At 38.4% G+C, this 20,200-nt stretch overlaps 1 protein-coding gene across 1 annotated transcript in view; it reads left to right on the plus strand.

The window, feature by feature from the left end:
* The window catches only part of LMBRD1 (LMBR1 domain containing 1), a 109,123-nt gene that overhangs the window by 22,849 nt on the left and 66,074 nt on the right, over window positions 1-20,200 (plus strand). The window contains exons 4-6 of the mRNA XM_072965488.1: window positions 9,942-10,039; window positions 12,380-12,447; window positions 18,341-18,429. Coding sequence (XP_072821589.1) covers window positions 9,942-10,039; window positions 12,380-12,447; window positions 18,341-18,429 — 255 coding nt within the window. The remainder of the gene's footprint in view (window positions 1-9,941; window positions 10,040-12,379; window positions 12,448-18,340; window positions 18,430-20,200) is intronic.

Below are 20,200 nucleotides of genomic sequence, written 5' to 3' on the forward strand. Positions count from 1 at the left end.
CCGTCACCCACTTGACGATTCCTACCAAGAAGTTAGCACCTCTGACTTAACATTTCTAGAACAACTTGTCTTCAGTCTGTTACACACTGTAAATTTCCTGGTTTCAGTGAATAGCAACTAGGTTAGAGTTGCTCAGGCCACAAACCTTGGCATCATCGTCAACTCTGTTTTTTCACATTTTGTATCAAATATGGCAGTATGTCCTCTTGTTTTTTGAGTTTCAAAATGTATCCAGAATCTGACCACTTCTGATTTCTGTTGGTCAGTTTGGGCTACTGTAACAAAAGTATCCTAGACTGGGTGCTTAAACAACAAACGTTTATTTCCCTTAGTTCTGGAGGCTGGGAAGTCCAAGGTCAATGTGCTGACAACCTAGTGTCTGCTGAGGACCTGCCTCCTGGTTTGCAGATCGTCACCTTCTTCTTGTGTGTCCTCACAGCAGAGAGAGAGGATCCAGGGGCTCCTGTTTATCTCCTTGTAAGCACTGACCCCACTCACGAGGGCTCCACTCTTATGACCTAATTAACATCCGCCTTCAAACACCAGAACATTGGAGTTAGATTTCAACAGATGAATTTTGAGGAGAAACAATTAGTCCATTATGTTCTGTAAATGAGAGAAGATAATGTGTACTTCTATCTTGTTAAGATTGTATGATGTGGGGGTTTGATTTCCCACATGGCTGAGTAAGAAGGTTGACAGATCCTCTCCCCAAAAGGCAATGCAGAATTGACAGAAGAACGACTTAAGTGCTTTCGAAATCAACCAGAGTTCTGCAGGAGTCTGAGAAGTGTCTGTACTTGAACACCAGTAAGGACAGTGGTGGTCTGTAATATTGTAGACTAGGTCTGTGGCCTCCCCTCTACCCACCTCTTCCCTCCCCAGCTTAGTTATGTTTTGAACTGAATGAAAATAAAAGTCCAAGAATAACAAAATGTATGAGGTGCTGCCAAAGAAGCGCTTTGGGGATAATGTGCAGCTTAAATTTTTCTGTGAGATAACAAGCCTCAGTTGCCTAAACTGCTACCTTACAGGATAGAGAAAGACAAGCCAGTTGAACTCTAAGCAAGCAGAAGAAAGAAAATAAAGGTTAGAGCAGAAATCAGTGAAACAGAGAACAGAAACAATAGAGAAAATTAATCAGAAAATTCGTTAATGAAAAGTAGGTTCTTTGAAAAATAATCAGTAAAACTGGCAAATCTTTCAATTGAGGGGGAGAGGGAAGAAGGAGAGAGAAGGGGTGGGAAGCAAGAAGGGGGAGAGGAGGGACAGGAAGAGAGGAGTAGGGAGAGGGGGCAGGACAGGAGGGGAGGGAGGGAGGGAACATAAAGTCGGGGGGAGGGGGAGGGAGGAGGGAAGCTACAAATGATGAAAATAAAGAATGAGAGAGGGGAAATTAAATTGGATTACAAAGGAATACGTAGAAATTAAAAGGATTACAAAGTAATATGATGAAGAAATTTATACCAACAAATGAGACAGGTGGAATGGGGAAATTCCTAGAAAGACATAAATTACCCAAACTGACTCATGAAGAAGTAGCCCTAGAGCAGGTGAAGAAATTAGTGATTTAAAATACTCCCATAAAGGAAAATGAAAAATTTTGCCAACTTGCTGTGTCCTCACTTGGCAGAAGAGGGAGTAGGAAAGGAGGGGAGAGAGAGAGCTGGGCTCTCTTCCTTTTATCCTAAGGACCCCAGTCATGTCATGGGGGCCCCACTCCAGACTTTGTCTAAACCTAATTACCTACCAAAGGTCCCAACTCTAAATACCATCACGCTGGAGGTTAGGGCCATAACCTGTGCATTTTGGGGGGAACAAACATTCAGTCCATAACAGCTATAATAAAAAGTAGATGATATCCATGTATTGACAGATGGGGAGAGACTGGAATGTTTCAGTGCTGCCATTGGGAATGTAAGATGGTACGCTGTGTTGGAAGGCAGTTTTCAACTTTCTTAAAAACCTGAACTTCCCCTGTGAGCCAGCAGTTACACTTCTAGGTATATATATTCAAGAGAAATAAACACAGTGTCCTCACAAAAATAGGTATGCAAACGCCACAGGAGCTTTCTTCATAATAGCAGAGGACTGGAAAGAATCCAGATGTCCAGCAGCTGATGGATGTTGAAATAAAACGTGTCCATACAATGGAACGCATATTCCGCAAGCTAAGTCAGAAGAAGCCAGATGCAAGAGATGGCGTCTTGTACGATTATATTCTTATGAAGTGTCCAGAGAAGGCAAATCTCTGAAGACAGGATGCAGATCAGTAGTTGCCCCAAACTGGGAGCTGGAGGGGGATTAGTTGCAGACAGGCACAAAGCAGCTTATTCGAGGTAATGGAAATGGTCTAAAAATGGATTATGGTGATAATTACACAACTGCATAAATTTACTAAAGATCATGGAATTGGAGACTTACAATTTGTGCATCTTGTGATATGCACATTAGTTTACAAAGTTGTCGGGAAAAAATACTGGATGAGCAGGTTTGAGTCAAGAGTCTAACACAGGGCCAGATAGAGGACCGCTCTCAGTACAGGAGGGCTGCTATTATTACGACTTAAAACTTGAAGGGACTTGCAGTTTTATGATTTCTTGTTATTTTCTAGAGGTGGAATCTTATCCTAATTTACAGATGGGAAAAAGAAAAAGTGAGGACGAAAAGTTGTGACATACCAAGGTTTATAAATCGGAATGTGATTGTGTATCAGCCAACGTGGCTTCTAAGAATAGTCGGTTTGTAACCACAGATTTGCATTATGTCTCTTTCATGTACTGTTATTTTGGCTAATGTTTCTGTGTAGCTTTGGAGTCAACAGTCTCGTCATCACTGATTGCAACACAGTTGTTGAGTTACACTATAAATTGCTTAGCCTTTTCTCTGACCATGTAATTTAAGCATTTCTTGTTATAAAAATGGCATAGCCATAAAAACCGACAACATAACGCCATTTGCAGCAACATGGATGCTCCTAGAGAATGTCATTCTAAGTGAAGTAAGCCAGAAAGAGAAAGAAAAATACCATATGAGATTGCTCATATGTGGAATCTAAAGACTCGTGGACAGAGAATACAGACTTGTGGTTACCAGGGGGGTAGAGGGTGGGAAGGGATAGACTGGGATTTCAAAATTGTAGAATAGATAAACAAGATTACACTGTATAGCACAGGGAAATATACACAAAATGTTATGATAAATCACAGAGAAAAAAATGTGGCAATGAGCGTGTATATGTCCATGAATGACTGAAAAATTGTGCTGAACACTGGAATTTGACACAACATTGTAAAATGATTATAAATCAATAAAAAATGTTAAAAAAATAATTCATGAAAAAAGTTATCTTTACTGAACTTGCAAACTTCTGCACATATGAAATTCTTTCAAAAAAAAAGAAAAGAAAAAAATGATAACCACGTCATAAAAAAAGAATGGCATTGCAGTGTAAGCCTTGGAACACATACTACAGAGAGGAAACGAACAACGAAAATAGCCCTGAAGGGAAGTGACTCCTCCTAAGACTGCATATTGTAAATTACAACCTGTAAACAGTTTTATTCTCCAAGTTACACGCTGCCAGATCCTGCACCAGAATGTATTAATCACTTTACTGTACTGTCAGCAGTGGTACTAGGTATGTATTGTTGGGTAACAAATTACGCCCAAATTTAGCCATTTACAACAGCAAACATTCTTACAGTTTCGGTGGGTCAGGAGTCCAGACGCAGCTGAGCTGGGACCCCAGCTCCGGTATTCTCACAAGGCTGCAGCCGTGTCTGTGGGGACCACAGGCATCTCAAGGCTCCGCTAGGGAAGACTTGGTTCCGGGCTCCCTCACGTGGGTGTAGGCAGCTTCAGGTCTCAGCCGCCTGTGGTCGCCTGCAGCATCAGTCCCTGGCCACGTGGACCTTCCATCCGGTGGTTCACAACGTGGCAGCTGAGATCCCAGGAGTGAGCAGGATGGAAACCAGAGTCTTCTAGTAACTTCTCCCACCACTGTTGCCACAATCTGCTTATCAGCAGTGAGTCACTGGTCCAGCCCACACTCAAAGGCATGAACATCGCAGCTGCTAGGATCCTCGGGACCATTTCAGAGGCTGCCTGCCGCAGCTGTTTGGCAGATACTGACAGCTTTGATATATAGTCAACATATAATACTTTCATTCTTGCAAAATGTACATTAAGCATGCAAGGTATGAAGTTCAGGGTCAGCACTTTGAAGTCCCTTGTGTGCCTTTCCCTGCTGCCGTCTCGCCCCCAGCCCCCGTGGAAGTGACTCTGCTTAAATGTAGTCTGTGTTCATCCCTCACTTGCCTCCTAGTTTGACCACGCGATATCCTTAGTTTTACATTTTTTCAATGTTATATGAAATCACTTGTTTGTTTTCATTCAGCCATATATTCCTGAGATTCCTCCATATTATTGCATAAAGTGTAGTTTATTTTCCTTGTGTGTGACTCAACCACATGTTAGTCAGTCTGGACATGTGAATTTTCTCCTGTTAAAAATTGTGCAGTGAACATGTTTGTACGTGTTTCTGTTGCATATGTGCAAAATACATGTAGTAGAGTTGATGGATCATAAGTTACGTGCGTCTTTGACAGTCTAAGTAATGACAGATTATTTTTCTAAGTGTACTAATTTAAGTCCCATTAGAAGGATATAAGCCTTCTAGCTGCGTTATATCCTAATCTTTGATATTGCCGTGTATTTTTTTGTTTTTGCCAGTCTGGCGAGTGTGAAATGAGAGTTCACTAGTGTATATTTCACTGTTTGGAAATGAAGTTGCATGTCTTTTAAAATTTATTGATTCTTTTTTTTCCCGTTTTCTGCTTCAAGTGCCTTTTTGCTGTTAGGGTTGTTTGTGTTTTCCTTACTGATTTAATTTTTTTTTTTTTAGTATACTTTGAGTAGCTCATACAGTGACTCTAAATATTTTCTCTTTTCCCCACTAGAATTAAGAGAGTTGGGAACTTCTGGTCTGTGACCCCTAGAAGGAAGCCTGGAGAGGACTCAGTAGATATTTGTTGAGTATTTGTCAGGGGAGATAATCCTGTGAGATTTGTTTCTTTCTTTAATTCTTTCAAGTGATGTGTTACATGGATAGACTACTCTTAAACCAGCTCTGCAGTTCCTTGGACAAACCCAGAGTGGTTGTGACGGTGGCTTTTTTGGTTTTAAAGTCTTTTCCTGCTATCTTGTTTAGGATTCTTTTAAAAATTGATTGAGAGGTGAAACTGGTCTGTAATTTTCCTTCATCTCATTCTAGTCAGGTTCGAGGATCAAGTCTCAGCCAGCTTCATAAAATGAGAAGCGCCCTTTGCACGTGGTAGAGAATGCTGTGCACCGGCGAGCACTGACAGTACGGTTCCTTTCTCCTGTAATCTGTGCATGTGTTACTGGTAATGAAGGGGTAAAAGTGAGCATTTGTACTGTTGCTCCTAATGAACTATTCACAGAATCTTTGGCTTTTTACCCTGCAGCTGCGCTCTGCTGTTGTAGAATTCTTAACAGCCACAAGGGAGCACTTCAGTTAAGGAGGGAACCGTGGTTTCATTGCCTAGGAGGCGCGGTTCCTACCTGACCGTTTCGGTGTCCGTGTTCCACTGAATGAACAGGCAGTAAGAGGGACCATATCAGTTGGAGGGACTGATGCTGATGATGCGGGGAAGAAACCCAAGGGATTCGTGGCACCTCGCGATGCTGCTGTGTTCAGTGGCAGAAACTAATTGAGACCTAGTCCACTCACCCCACCCCAGACAGCACCACCAAGGATGCAGGATAGCTCAGACGTGGGTGCTGGGGTTCCCCCATGTCTCCTACAGAATTCTCATTCAGGAATTGCACCTGGCTGCTGTGAACAGATTGGAGATACGTGGCTTAAACAGTACAATGGTTTTTCAGTCTCACTTCCAATAAGTCTGGAGATAGGCCGTCCAGGGCTGCTAGGGCAGCATCCCCAGGGTCCTGAGATGCTTCTTGTCTGCTCTCCATCTTAGTATGTGGTTTCTATCCTAAGGTAACCACAGAGTCCAAAATAGTGGCTGGAGTCTAAGTTGTCACATGTCCATTTCAGGCTGAAAGTTGAAAGAAGGGAGCTGGACAGAAAATGGGAATTGTATATGAAATAGCAGCCTTGGCCCCAGATTTTTTCCACTGGCTAAATGGGATAATTTTAGAAGGCTTTTAGAGCTCCCAAAATAACTTTATACCCTGACCCTCTAAAGCAAAAAGCTTTGGAATGATTGTTACATTATTGACTAAGTTATTCTTTGGCTTAGTGTTTTCATTGGTGGTTGGCAAAAATAAAGAATGTCCCAAGATTCAGAAGCCTAATTTACCCAGTTAACTCTCATGTGAGTTATAATTTAATGATACGATTTTTAAAAGGTAGATTGTTTGCTTTCTGTGTATTTTAAAAATCCTAAGAATTTCCATATATCCTTTGCCACATTTTTGTCTGTGGCCTTTTAAGAGTTGATAGCTTTCTGTTCACTTTTTTTCTTTGTTAGTTTTGTTTTAAAAAAGAACTGTCTTAATGGGTTTAATTTTTGCCAATTTCTGTGGACGTGGGGTTTTAAAATGTTTTCTTACCATGTTTTCTTTGAAGTTAGTGGGACTATTAAAGAGTCTGTTTATCTTTTACTTGATAGAAGCAATCTTTTAACAGAAACATTTGCAAGTAAAAGCATATTTTACAAAGATGTCAGGATTCGAGGATGTCATCACTGTTGGAGTTAAGAATAATTTTCCTTTGAAAATAATTATCAGTTTGATACAGAACTTCGTAAGAAGCAACGTCTCTGTTTCGTGATAGTGGTAGCAGCATTTTTTTCGCCATTTGCAGATATATAAGCCCACCTTGACATTAGAGCTGATCTGAAACACATAGAAATGTTAATTTAATTCCATCTTTACATTTTAACATTTACGGGCTGAAGGAAGAAGTCTTTCTGAAGGACACTGAGAAAGAACTGTCAGAATACTGGACGATAGCTTAGAACGTGGTGTTGGGGAAGCGCAGATGTGGAGCAGTGCCGAACTCGGAGGGGATATTAGTCTCTTCAGAATCGTGTCTGTTCCCCACTTTCTTCCGCCAGGTCTGGATTCCTGGAAACTTTGTCTTATTCTGGATATTCCTACCAGCAACATATGACATTTTTGCTTGCTATACACCTTCATATCTCTTTAGAGCCGGTAGCTGCGCCCACCCGTTTTGACTTGGGCCATAATAAATACAGTTCTGCTAGTTCAAGAACTTCCGTAAGCTTAGTCATAGAAAATGTGCTCTTGTGTCTGTGCTCGTTTTATTGAGCTTAAGGTCTGTGAGATTCATGCTTGTCACATGTATTCATAGTTTATTCTTTTTTTTTATTACTGTGTAATAGGCATGAATAGGACTGTAACACTCAGCCTGTCCATTCACCTGCTGATGGACGTTTGGATGGTTTCCAGTGTTTGGTCCCTGTTAGTAATGTTGCTGTCGATTCTTGTTGGGAAAGAGTTAATGCATCAGACTCAACACTGTTTGACTCTCACACATCTTCAAGGAGGTCCTGCGCCTATGGCTGGCCCTGGGCTAGCACCTGGGAACCTGGCCCTTGGGTGTTCCCTCATGTTACTGATGGATAAGTGGTTTCATGCAGCAGCCGAATTTGGAACCATGCAATCTCAATTTGTGTAGACTGTTTGTGCACTTGATTTACAATGAACTCTTGCTTTTCCTCCTGGGGTCTGTACTTTTGGTAGTTACAGCTGGTCACTCAGGCACATGTGCCTGTATTATAAGTCGCCAATTAAAGCCCTGGACCCTGCAGTTCAGGCAGGCTTCTCTGGGCACGAAGACTTCACACATGTCGCTGCACTTCATTGCTGGAGGAATAGAATGGTTCAGTCATAATAGTAGGGGTATGTCTAACTTGGTGAGAAGCTACAGAACAGTTTTCTACAGTGTCGTGCCGTTTTACACGTCCTCTGGCAAAGTATGGGAACGTCTGTTGCTCTGTGTTCTTGACAACACTTGGTATTGTCAGTTCAATGTTAGCCATTCTGGTGGGTCTGTAGTTATCTCATTAGGGGTTTAGTTTGCATCTTCCTGATGACCCATGACGATCAGCACCTTTTTAAATATGCTAATTGCCCCTTTTGTGTATCTTCTGTGACTAAGTATCATGTTGTCTTTTGTCCATTAAAAATGGGTTGTTTATGTTTTATTGAGTAATAGGAGTTAATTTTACGCCTTATTATGCTGATGCTGAATGCATATGATGGTAACATATGTTTACAAGATCAAGGATGACACAATTTCAGGAATACCAGGGATGTTGATGAAATAGTCTTTAGGCTCCTTGGCTTTGTCAAGGTCAAGGCTACAAGCAGTAGACACAAGTGACATACTGAGTGAGGCTACAGCCAAACCTTACTGTATCTGTCTGTTTGTCAAAGTTTTTGGCACGTGGCTATCAGCCCACTAAACTCTGTTGTGCTCATTTTGGGTTTTCCCTATTCTGCACAAATTACTTAATTATTTTAATCATACTATTGATATAGTATTTAGGGTGATTTATAGTCCTTTCCCTTTCGTGTTTAATTTTCTGAAGCTTTTAGAATACTTATTTTGGTTACTTTTTTAATATTTGTATATTTCCACTGGCTCTCAGATTTGTAATAGAGATGTTAATACTAACTACTCTGGTTTGTAGTAGAAATGCCAGTATTCATTACTGTTAAAGATTTACTACCATTATTGGTTTCTCATAATCTTAAAAGACTGCATAAATTTCCCTAAATATCTCTAGTGCCAGAATTCTGCATGCTGACAGTCATTTTGTGATTGCTCAAGATAAATTAGCTCTGACCTTTCAGTAATTTAGGGCTCTGTTAGTTCTGAATTTTTTTTAACCTTGTTGCATTTAGCAGGGTCTGTTTCATAAGTTGCCCCCAGTTAAATGAGATAGACCCAAGTATTTAGGTCATGTTTAAAAATTCTGTAGTTCATACAGTCATTCTTTCCAAGAGAATAAGTAATTTAGGCTTTACTGTACGTCACTAACAAATACCTTTTTTAAATAAAAGAGTACACCAATTGTCATCCTGTGACTGCTTTGCATAACTATATGGTGACTGTTTTTCATGAACTTAGGATTTATGCAGATAAATGTAAATGCGAAGAAGATTTTAAGAGCAGGTTTCTTAGGTAGATTTGTTAAATCTCAAAAAGTTGTTTATGTTGTTTTTGTTGTTAAATTTATCTTTAGCTGTTCAAATTTTGAGTTCTATATTAAATTAAAAGAAATATTTTGACTTACCATGGTTGAAAGTGTCTCGAATCTAATCTTTTAAAGAGAATGAATAGTCATTCCTGTCAGTTAGCTTCGACTCTAACTGCTGTTTCGCTGTTCTTCCTGCTTTTTCTCTGTCTTGATTTGTTATAAGACAGTTTCCTAACACTGCGTATTTTAAGCTTAGATTGGGGGAATTATTTGTATAAAAGGACAGTATCAATGATAGCCGTTTCTTTAACTTGAGTGACTGACAAGTGTGTCAGCTGTACTCACTCCTAAGCTGGGGGAAATACAGAAGTTAAAGCCTGTTTAAATGAGATGCTTCACAGAAGGTCCTTAGCACTGTGGTGAGTACGGAGTAAGTGCTGAGATGTTAGCTGCTACAATTTTATTGGCATAGTTACTATCATTATTATTGCTAAAAATTGCCCCCTGGTTAACTTGAATTATGATTCGTTATGTAATGATGCTATTAATTTCTTGGGACAGGGGCCAGAAAAGGCTGATTTGGACATTGCATATACACAGGGAATAATGGGTCTAGGGGTCAGATGTGGGGGTGAGTTTGGGGGGTGTGTGTATATCTATATGAAACAATTATTAGGGTCATATGTATTTATTACAACTCACCTTTACTATTTCTTTCCACAGCCTTATATTCTGTTATATTATTCTGCGTGTTTTTCTGGATCCCCTTTGTCTACTTCTACTATGAAGAAAAGGATGATGATGATACTGGTAAATGCACTGTAAGTAGCTATATTTTAGAGGTCTCAATTTAGGGGGAGAAAAGATTATTTCCTCTTTTTTTTAAAGGATGATGTGAATTTATTCTAAGGCAGTGTTGTTTAATAGAAATATAACGTTAATCCACCTGTGAAATTTTAAATTTTCTAGTGGCCACATTGAAATAAGTAAAAAGGAACAATTGAAATTGTTTTTCACGATCCATTGCGTTTAATGTAATGCATTCCAAGTATTATTATTCCAAATAGTGAAAAACATAATGGGATATGAAAGTTTTTCACACTAAGTCTTTGAAGCTCGGAGTGGATTTTACACATACAAGCGCATTCCACTTGCAGCGAGGCGTGTGTCAGGTGCTCAGTGGCCGCGTGGGACCGGTGACTGCTGTTTTGGAGCAGTTGTAGAGCAGGCATCAGCAGACTTGTTTCTGTAAAAGGTCAGGTGGTAAATGTTTTAGGCTTTGTAGGCCTTACGATGTCTCCGTCCCCACCACTCAACTCTGCTGTTGTCGTGTGAAATGTGGCGAGACAGTCCTCGGTGAGCATGATGTGAAAGAGGAGGGGGCTGTGTTTGGCCCCCAGGCTGTGATTGGCTGACCCCTTGTCCTGGGACCTAAAAAAGGGACACATGCAGACTGTTCTTGCTAATTCAGGGCACCACTGATGCAGAGCCCTGATCACTAGGAGAGCACATGCATGTCCAAGTCTGCAAACCAGTATCACTTAAGTATTGATATAAAATTCTTCACTAAAACATTAGCATGTAGAATTCAGGAGTATCTTTAAAGTACATTAACGCAGTATAACTGAGTCGGGCCTGCCTCTCGATCGCATGGGTGGTTTAGAACCAGCGCATGAATATATAGTAATTTAGTAGGTCCAAGAAGAAGCTGTGTGCTGAAAGGTATTTGTCAAAATCAAATACCTTTTTTCTGATTCAAGGGGAAAAAAGCAGCATAAAAGGAATAAATATCTTTGGTCTTTTTATTGGGTTGTGGGAATTTGTTTTATACTTTTTGTTTTATATTTTAAGACAAAAACAAATGTACTCACTCAAAAGCCAGATTTATGCATAACCGTGCTTATTAAAACCTTAACAAATTTGCTTTAAGATCATGAGCAAAGTACATCAATGATATTTTAAATGATTCCCAGCGTGGTAACTTCCCAGACTGATGTGTTAGAGGGAAAAATAAGATGTTTAAATATTTATAAAGAAAGTCAAATTATTATTTTTAGATACTATGAAACTCTGTATTGGAAAACCCAAGATATGTAAGGTCAAGTGGCTGGTTATACATGCAGTGTTAGAAACTGAACGTGGTAGACACTTTCTTCTAAAGCACATCTTCTCCGTCCCCTTTTGGTTGATGCTCCCTACCTTTAGGTGTTTTCCTAAAGACTCTCTCAACTTCCTTGTGGACAAGAATTTATCATATGAAGCATGAAGTTAAATTTTAAAAGATGATTTTTTTAGAGATTTCATTAGGCTGAGAGACAAGTAATGTTTTTTTTTTTCTCACTGATTTAGCTTCTCCTTTGAGATTGACTTTTCTTTTCCATATTTAGAATGTCCAGCTTATGTTTTTCTTTATCTTTGGATTACATGATGGGTGCCAGGCAAAAGCACAGGCTTTGAAGACCTGAGCTCTTGGTTTCAAGCCCTTATTTAATCACTTACCATCTTTGTGACTTATGGCAAATTATTTAACCTCTGGGCCATTTTCCTTCTCTTTAAAGTAGGGATGGGAACACCTATCTCAGGGGTGTTGTGAGAATGAAACGAATTAACGTGTAAAGTTTTTACCATGATCCTGGCATGATGTGTGTTTTATATACTTCTATGTATTTACATAGATACATATATGTTTTACGTATTTTATGTGATGTTATACATGTATATGTTTTATGTTTTATATATAAATATATATACATACAAACATATATATAGATTAAATATTTATTGTAATTATTACTTAACCCATTTTGGTGAATTGGGGTTGGGCCATTGTAAATTCTGATTACTCCTTGTTTTGAGAAATATTTCATCAAATATTCTGATAATTTTACTAAAGATGCCCAGTGAAGAATTAATTATGCCTTAGGTGTACTGCTTTTCACAAGGTCTAGCCACTGAAAAGATTTTAAAATCTAATGTAGCTTACAAAGATACTTAAGATGTGGTATATAGATTGGTTTTCTTTAAATTTAAAAAATTTTTTTAACAAAAGAAACTTTATACAGTTGCATATAAATGTATATTGTATATGAAAGCAGTTACACTATAGCAAGAAAAGTTTATATTTTAAAGGTCTTACATTTTTTTCTTTTCCTGACATCTAGCAAATTAAAACGGCACTCAAATATACTTTGGGATTTGTTGTGATTTGTGCACTTCTTCTTTTAGTTGGGTAAGTCTTGAATTTTTTTCTTGAAAATGGAAATAGCATTATTTTAATAATAATAATAATAATAATAATAGTAATAGACTTATTCAGAAAAACCTAGGAAAGACAACAACAAAATCCAAAAAAAAAAAAGAAAAGAAAATTTACCTTTTATATCAGCAAAAGGAATAGGTCCATCATTGACCTTTTGGTCTGCATTGCTGTATCTCGATCCTTTTTATGTGCTCAAATCATGCAGAGTGCCCCTCCCGCCATGCGCCCTCCATGTTGTAGGTTTACACAAGTGTGATTAGACTTTATGTAATTCTTGGTAATCTACTGTTTAACATATTGCAGGCATCTCTTGAGGTTGGTAAATGCAGACCCATCAATTTTGTTTGCACCGCATTCGCTTCTTAGGATACGACAGTTCATTGGGCTGATCTTCTAGTGGTGACCCTTGGACATTTGTATTATAATGTTTGCAGTTTTTCTATTTTTATAAAGAATGCTTTGATGAAAATCCTTGTCTGTACATTTTTTTCAGATTTGATGCATCAGTCTTTAAATCATTGAATTAATCTTAATCACTGAGTTACTTTCTTAATGCTGCTTCCTTCGGTTTTAATCTACTAATATCAATACAGTTTTGCACACGTTTTTATGCTTAAAATTTTCTCTTTGGAAAACGTGTCCTTGTTAATGGGAAACATTTATCTTTGTTAAAGTAGATCTTGATTATTTTATATGTTAGGAAATAGATGAGGTACTAATAAGCTTTTTCAAGTTTCTGTTTATAATTTGATCAGAATTTTCAATAAATAAAAAATGTATTTGATAAATAGAGTTTTTGGTAGGAATAAAATTGGTCAGTAGCTTTTTGTGGTTCTAGGAGTTCTTAGAACCCAAATGTTCTATAGTTAAGGCATTATTTTTAGTTCCCTGTCTTGATGTGTCAGGAAAAAGAGTACTTATTGAAATGACAGTTTTTAGTGGTTTTGCTATTTATTTTAGCTCTTAAATATGTAGATTTTGAAGTCTTTTTGGGCTTTTTAAATTAAGCCAGATCCAGTTAGGTGAATTTGCTTTGTTAATGTCAGGACCCCCTAGCTGTAAACCTAAATGATCTAGAACGGATCAGCCAACTTTTCTTAGAGGGTAGATACTGTTTTAGGTTAGGGGTCCATGTGGCATTGCTCAACTTTCTTCCTATAGCTCTGAAGTTGTCATAGACAATTCAGAAACCAAAGGACATTACAGAGTTCCAATAAAACTCTATTTACAAACATAGGCAGTCAGTGGTTTGACAGCTCCTGATTTAGAACATGATGGAGAACCATCAGTAAAACCACAAATCTTTACAGAATCTGGAGTATCTTTTCTCAGACAGAAGGGATCCTGAAGTTTATCCTGAAACCACCATGTCTTGCCTGGGTTATTGCAGCCACTTCCTAACAGGCCTCGTGCTTCTGCTCTGTCATCCTAGCCCATCCTGTAGAATCCCAGAAGTCTCCTAGCCTTCCTTTACTTTGTCTCACCTCTGTTCCCTGCAGTCCCTGCTGGTGTCTTCCCATCTCTTTCCTGTCTCCTGCAGAGATTGCTGCCGAAATCCGCGGTCCCTCCTACCCTAAGCTCCGTGTCAGGTGTTGTTCAGCCACATTCTTAGAACCTGCTCTCTCATTTTTTTTGCAATCTGGATAGGCAGGTTCCTTTTTCTTAACTTATCTCTCTCCTCTCACATTTTACTGTAAATGGTAAGGAATGACCAACCTGCTCCTTCCAACACTTTGCTTAGAATTCTCCTCAGCGAAATACCCAGTTTTATCTCTTACAAGTTCTGCCTTCCATAAAACACTACAAAAGAATTCAGCCAAGTTCTCTGTCACTTTATAATAAGGATCTCCTTTCTTTCAGTTTCCATTAGCACTTTCCTCAATTCCATCGCAGATCTCCCCAGAATGACCTTCCGTGTCCATATTTCTACCAGCATTCTATTCGCGGTGAGGGGTGTATTCTCTGAGATGACGGAGGCTTTCTCTGTAACTCTCCTCTTTTCTCACTGAGTCCTACCCTGGATTGCCTTTAACCTCCACATTTTTTATCAAGTCCCTTCAAGGCAACTTCGGTTTTCTCTGGCATGGAACGTCAGAATTCTTCAGGCCCCTCCCTGTCACTGGGTTCCGAAATCACATTCACATTTTCAGATGTTCATTACAAAGTAGCAGCCCACTTTGTGGTACCAAAATCTGTATTAGTCTTCTTGGGCTAACCTTAGTGAAAACCTCTGTCTGGGAGCTTAAACAGTGGACCCTTACTTCTTCACAGTTCTGGAGGCTTAAAGTCTTGATCAGGGCGACAACAAATTTGGTTTCTGGTGAGAGCTGTCTTCTTGACTTATAGATGGTCGCCTTCTCCCTGAGCCTTCCCTTGGCCTTTCCCCACCGCTGGCAGTGGGGAGAGAGAGCTCCCCTGTGTTCCCACTGGATCAGAGCTTGACCCATAGGTCCTCATTTAACCCTAATTACCTTCCTGAAAGGCCCTGTATCCAAATACCATTCACACTGGGGGTTAGGGCTTCAGCATGTTAATTTGAGGGGAGGGGACACAACTGAGTCCATACCATACAGAAACTGAGTTGCTAAAGTCAGTGTGGAATATTTAAAGAATGATATAAAAAGTATAATGTGGATTTAAATCCTCTCTCCCTCAATACCAAAAAAAAAAGTATAATGCATTTCAAGTGTTTGTGTTGATAAGTGACAGACCACATAGGTTGACTCTAGGTCTTATATACAGTATTTAAGAAATTTTGAGTTTTAAACTGCTGGGCAGTTGAAAGACAGTGAAGACGTGTATGTATTTGTGTGTGAAGGCATGAAAGTAAACAGGCATGAGTTTGTGTGAGTTGCAGCAGTGGAAAGGATGTGTTGAAAGGGGCATTTGGAGGAGTTGGTCAGGGAAGTGAAATGTGAACTTCAGACCGGGAGCTGCATTACTTTACCACCACAGGCATTCAGGTGAGAGGTGAGGGTCTGAACTGCAGTGGCTGCAGAGAGCAGAGAGGAAGAAACAGATTAGCTAAATTAGATTAGATAAATCTGACTCTGTGATTGAGTGTAGGAGGAGAAAATCTTATTTTCATTTCTTATGAATTCATCGTTTCAATTTCATAATGAAATGCATGAGTCTTCCTTTGTCTCTTCCTGGAGAGATACTGCATATGAAGCCAATTTCCTGAGTCAGGTCGCGTGTACAATATTTTAACTGAGCAGTTTTTCAGTCTTACTGTTGTTAAGGGTATAAGGGACATTGGGCTAGCTGTAACCTCGTAATCTTAGGGGTTTCTGATTCATATGTGGATCTAGGAATGTGTGTCTTTGAGAGCTGAGTTTCTCTGTATTTGTTCTTTTGCGAGGGATGGAGATTAAGAAATTATTTGTACCTTCCTACCACACAAATCTCATTGCACCCTACTCTTGGTCACTTTGGGATTGTCACCATGTAATAAATGCCTAATGATTGCATTAGCGGCTGCCACAGCAGAATGGGCGTGTCTGTGTTCCAGGCCCATCTGACCGAAGGGGCCTCTACATCCGGTGGCAGGTGCTCCTTTCTCCGTCTGGTCTTTGTCTGCGGGGCCGGTGTACGGCCAGCGAACATTGCGGTGCCCGCTCTGGTCCTTCCAAGGCTGAGATGCCATCAGGCAGTAGCTGCTCTGCCCTCGTCTTGCCCGACCTCGGCCTGTTCCAGGGGAGAGCCTGGTTCACAGGGTCCTCCAGATGAAGGCCTGCGTCTGTGTTGTTTGGTTACTGCCTTTGACACCCTGGTGGTTAAACGTTTTGAATATTATTGCTCGGGATGTACAGACATACTTCGTTGTGACTCTTTTGAATCCTGCCTGTGGATGGTACTCTTAGTTTATGAGAAGATGCTTTCTGTCTGTCGCTGGGATCACACCGTCCTGGCAGCAGGGTGGCCGAGGAATCCGCTTTGGGTTTGTGCTTCTGCTCCCGCCTGAGGCAGTAGTGCTGAGGTGTTAGCGCCCCGCTGGGCTCTTCAAAAGAAGTGTTTTCCTAACGTCATTCTGACACTAGTTTGGGCCATTTAACCTTTTTTTTTTTTAAAGTGTTTGGGGTCATGTAAAGTTTCCCCTAGTGTTATTCTTTGTTAAATATTTCAGCTGCTAAGGAGCGCGGCTCAGCGATTTGACCATGAAAGTGTCATCAAGGGCGAGAGTTAATTTTCTTCTTCTGCAGGGTGGATCCTTCGATGAGCTGAAACTGGTTAAGAAGCTGAATGTTCTAAGTCTGAACGCTGATTCTAGATATTTTTAATACTTATTGCTATTTTAATAGTACTCTAGGTGATATTTTGTACAACATAAACATTTTCCCCCATATTCACAGAAGTGGTTCTTCCCAACTAACAAGTCCAAAATATATGTTTCACTATGTATTATATATACATATATAATACAAAATTACATATATATAAATTATATATAAAATACACTTTTAAATATATTATTTGTGTAAAATATACATAAAATACAAAAATATATTAAAATATGTATAAATATAAGAAACTAAAAACACTGGTCAGTTAAAATAGAGGAATATTATATATGGATAGTTTTTTCTTGATTTATATTTTTGTTCAAATGCTAATATATAAGTTAGTACCATTACAGAAGTGCAATATTGCAAGAATTATTTTTTTGTTGTTTGATTCCCCCTTACTGCTTTTATTTAATTGTTTTGGATTTTATAGCCAGGGCAACGGATAATGAACTTTTTGCATTTATTGCTCTATCCTTGTGAGCGATCACTTTTCTCTCTAAAAGAAAGTGAGAAGTAAGTCTCCAAGATTGAGAAGAGTGTAGTAAACTGATGTCAGTGCAGGTAGTTAGAAGTTTAAATAAGAATAAGAATAGAAAGAATCAGTAGTACCAAGGAGTGAAGGTTTTTATAATTTAAAGATTTAGAATAGTTACTTTGTTTTACTAGCACACATTGTCAGAGCCGGTACTGTAATACATGGCTGAACTCATTCAGTATTTCCTCTTTACAGAAGAGGATACATCTTACCACTCTGCTTACAGTTACACTTAGGTTGGAAAGGAGGTGGTGTTAGGGTTACTTGTCACGTTCCTGTTTGATTCTCCACACATATGATCCAAGGGATATACCCCGCCCTTTACCTTAATCTCTTCTTTTGTTATTTCTGACCTAGATGATAAAGTGACTTTCTGTCCTTCTGTCTGTTTTTCTTTCCCTCTCTCCCTCCCTTTTTTCTTTTCTTCTTTCCTTCGTTTCTTCCTTCCTTCCTTCCTGGCTTTCTTTCTCTTCCTTTCTGAGCTGTGGATTGAAAAATAAATAGAAACTACTTGCTTTCATTATATGTATTGGACAGAATCTTGAAAGATACAGAAAAATACTAAGAAGAAAGTGAAAATCACCCCTGATTCTACAATGAGATATTTACTGTTAATTCTTGTGTATTTCCTTTCTGTTCTTTTTTATGCACATAAACATACTGAAATCATTACTTATATTTATATTCTGTTCTACTGACGTGATGAAGAGATAGCCATGGCCTTTCTGACAATCTTGAGCCTGTGTCTCCTTCTCAAAATGGTTTTAAGTGCGAAAAATAAAATACACAGGATTACAAAGGAAACTATTATACTGAGTACAGTAATTGAACTATTTAAACAAATCTGTGATGTAGTAAACGCATAGATAAGAAACTTCTCACACCCCTCTGTACATGGTGCACATCTGATTTGCTTATTCTTTTGGGGGGAAAAGTTGATCTTTGTTTTAAAAAAGTACTAAAAATTGAGTTTGAGGCCATTTCCTTTTATTTGACCTTTTGTCTTTAAAACCGTTAAACAGAGTTATTTTCTCCTTTGTAGTGCTTTTGTTCCATTGAATGTTCCCAATAACAAAAATTCTACGGAGTGGGAAAAGGTGAAGTTCCTGTTTGAAGAGCTTGGAAGTAGTCGTAAGTATTCTTTTAACAAAAATTCATAATAATTCATATTTCATGACCTTTGCAACTTTTTTGAGAAACAGTCTATTTTTACACTGTTAAGACTTAACTTCACGATTCTTTTAACTTGTGGTTAAAAGGATACTAGACCAATTAGGAGCTTTTGTTACTGAGGCACACTTCGAGCCATCTAGCTATTACATGGCTTGCCTCTTGACTTTGTAAAATTACCATATTGAAAAGAAAATGTAACCCTCAAAGTATTTTAGCAATAAAAGTCTTACAATTTCTATGTGGTCATTCATTCACTTAGGATAATACAGAATGGTATGTTAAAGGTGCCAGATACTTATTTTTATTTTTAGTTTTTAACTGAGAGAACCCTATATTGCTGTTTGATCATGATTAAGTAATCTTTTCATGGAATATAAGTTACACAGGTTTTGTGTGGATGAAATAATATTTTATTATAAATTTGCCTTATCAAAGATCTTGGAATTGCTTTGCTAGAAGTTTTCCTCTACCTAATCAGCGTGACCTAGGTTTTCAGAGGGAGGAAAAAGCAGATTTAGGAAGTTAGCTTAAGAGAGTAGCATAGTCATTGAAAAGTATACTTGGCACTAGTAACTGATATCAAATAAGAATGTGCACCTTATTACTCAGAATGTCATGTGCATTTGAGCATAGTAACTTTATTTTCAAAGAAACCTAGAAGACTTATAAACATTGTGCTGAAAATTTTTATTGCTTTTCCATTTATTCCTTTTAACAGGTACTGAATGTTCGTTGATGAGCCTTTTTTTTTTCCTGTTTACTCAGATACAATATTAAGCAATGATTAAATTAAGTCTTGGAGTCTTTGCTGTACAACTTCTTAATTTTCTTGCTTTCCACTTAAGATTTCATCTTGCAAATTGTGGTCCATTAATATCTTGCTGATACCAGCAAGAACCAGGATAGCAGGCCTGGCATCGACTGATGCTGAATTGTCAGGATTTATGCACCTGATCCCATCACTGAGAAGTAAATTGCTTCTTTTCCTGCAGTTAACTCCTTCAGGCCTCTTGAGTAACCAGTCTTCTGCCCTAAACATTATCCTCTGGGCTTTGCTAGTCTTTGAGTATCAGTATAATTTGAGTCAGTGACTGTATAGGTGGCATTATTGTAATTGCTGTCATTTCATTCCCTTTAGGGTTCACATTTTTAAAAAAATCTCAAATCTTAAACACCACATTTTAGGGTACATTTTGCTTATCACTAATAGTAATATTAAGTTTTTTGAGTGGCTAAGGACGTTAGCAGAATACTCATTTCATCAGTTCTCAGGTGCACATTTTTACACGTTTTCATCTCTCTGATTTGGTGATACATTTTATAAGTGGGATTACCTTAAAGTTGCTATCAGCCAAATGCCAGAACTCTCCTAGTCGAATGAATACTTCTTGTTGATATTTAGTAAGATGAAGAAGGTAACAGTATCAGTGTCTTTGATTTGATAAAATGTAATATTATAGTTAAAAAAAATTAAGTCTTAAAAATTTGCTTTGCGTAGCTTGTTAATAATATGCTCTTTTTAAGTGTCAAGTTTTAAAATGGAGATGTGAGTTTTAAGAATCTAGATCATTCTAATTTCATTATTATTATTCATGAGAAGATTGATATTGACGCATTAAATTAATCAAAATTATATTTGGTTCCACAGGACCTGCATTTAAACTAGATCAGTACAGGTCCAATAAGACCTGTATTAAAACTAGAAAAATTAGTGTTTACTCCCATTTAA

Source organism: Vicugna pacos, chromosome 8 (genome assembly GCF_048564905.1).
Source record: "Vicugna pacos chromosome 8, VicPac4, whole genome shotgun sequence".
Classification (NCBI taxonomy): domain Eukaryota; kingdom Metazoa; phylum Chordata; class Mammalia; order Artiodactyla; family Camelidae; genus Vicugna; species Vicugna pacos.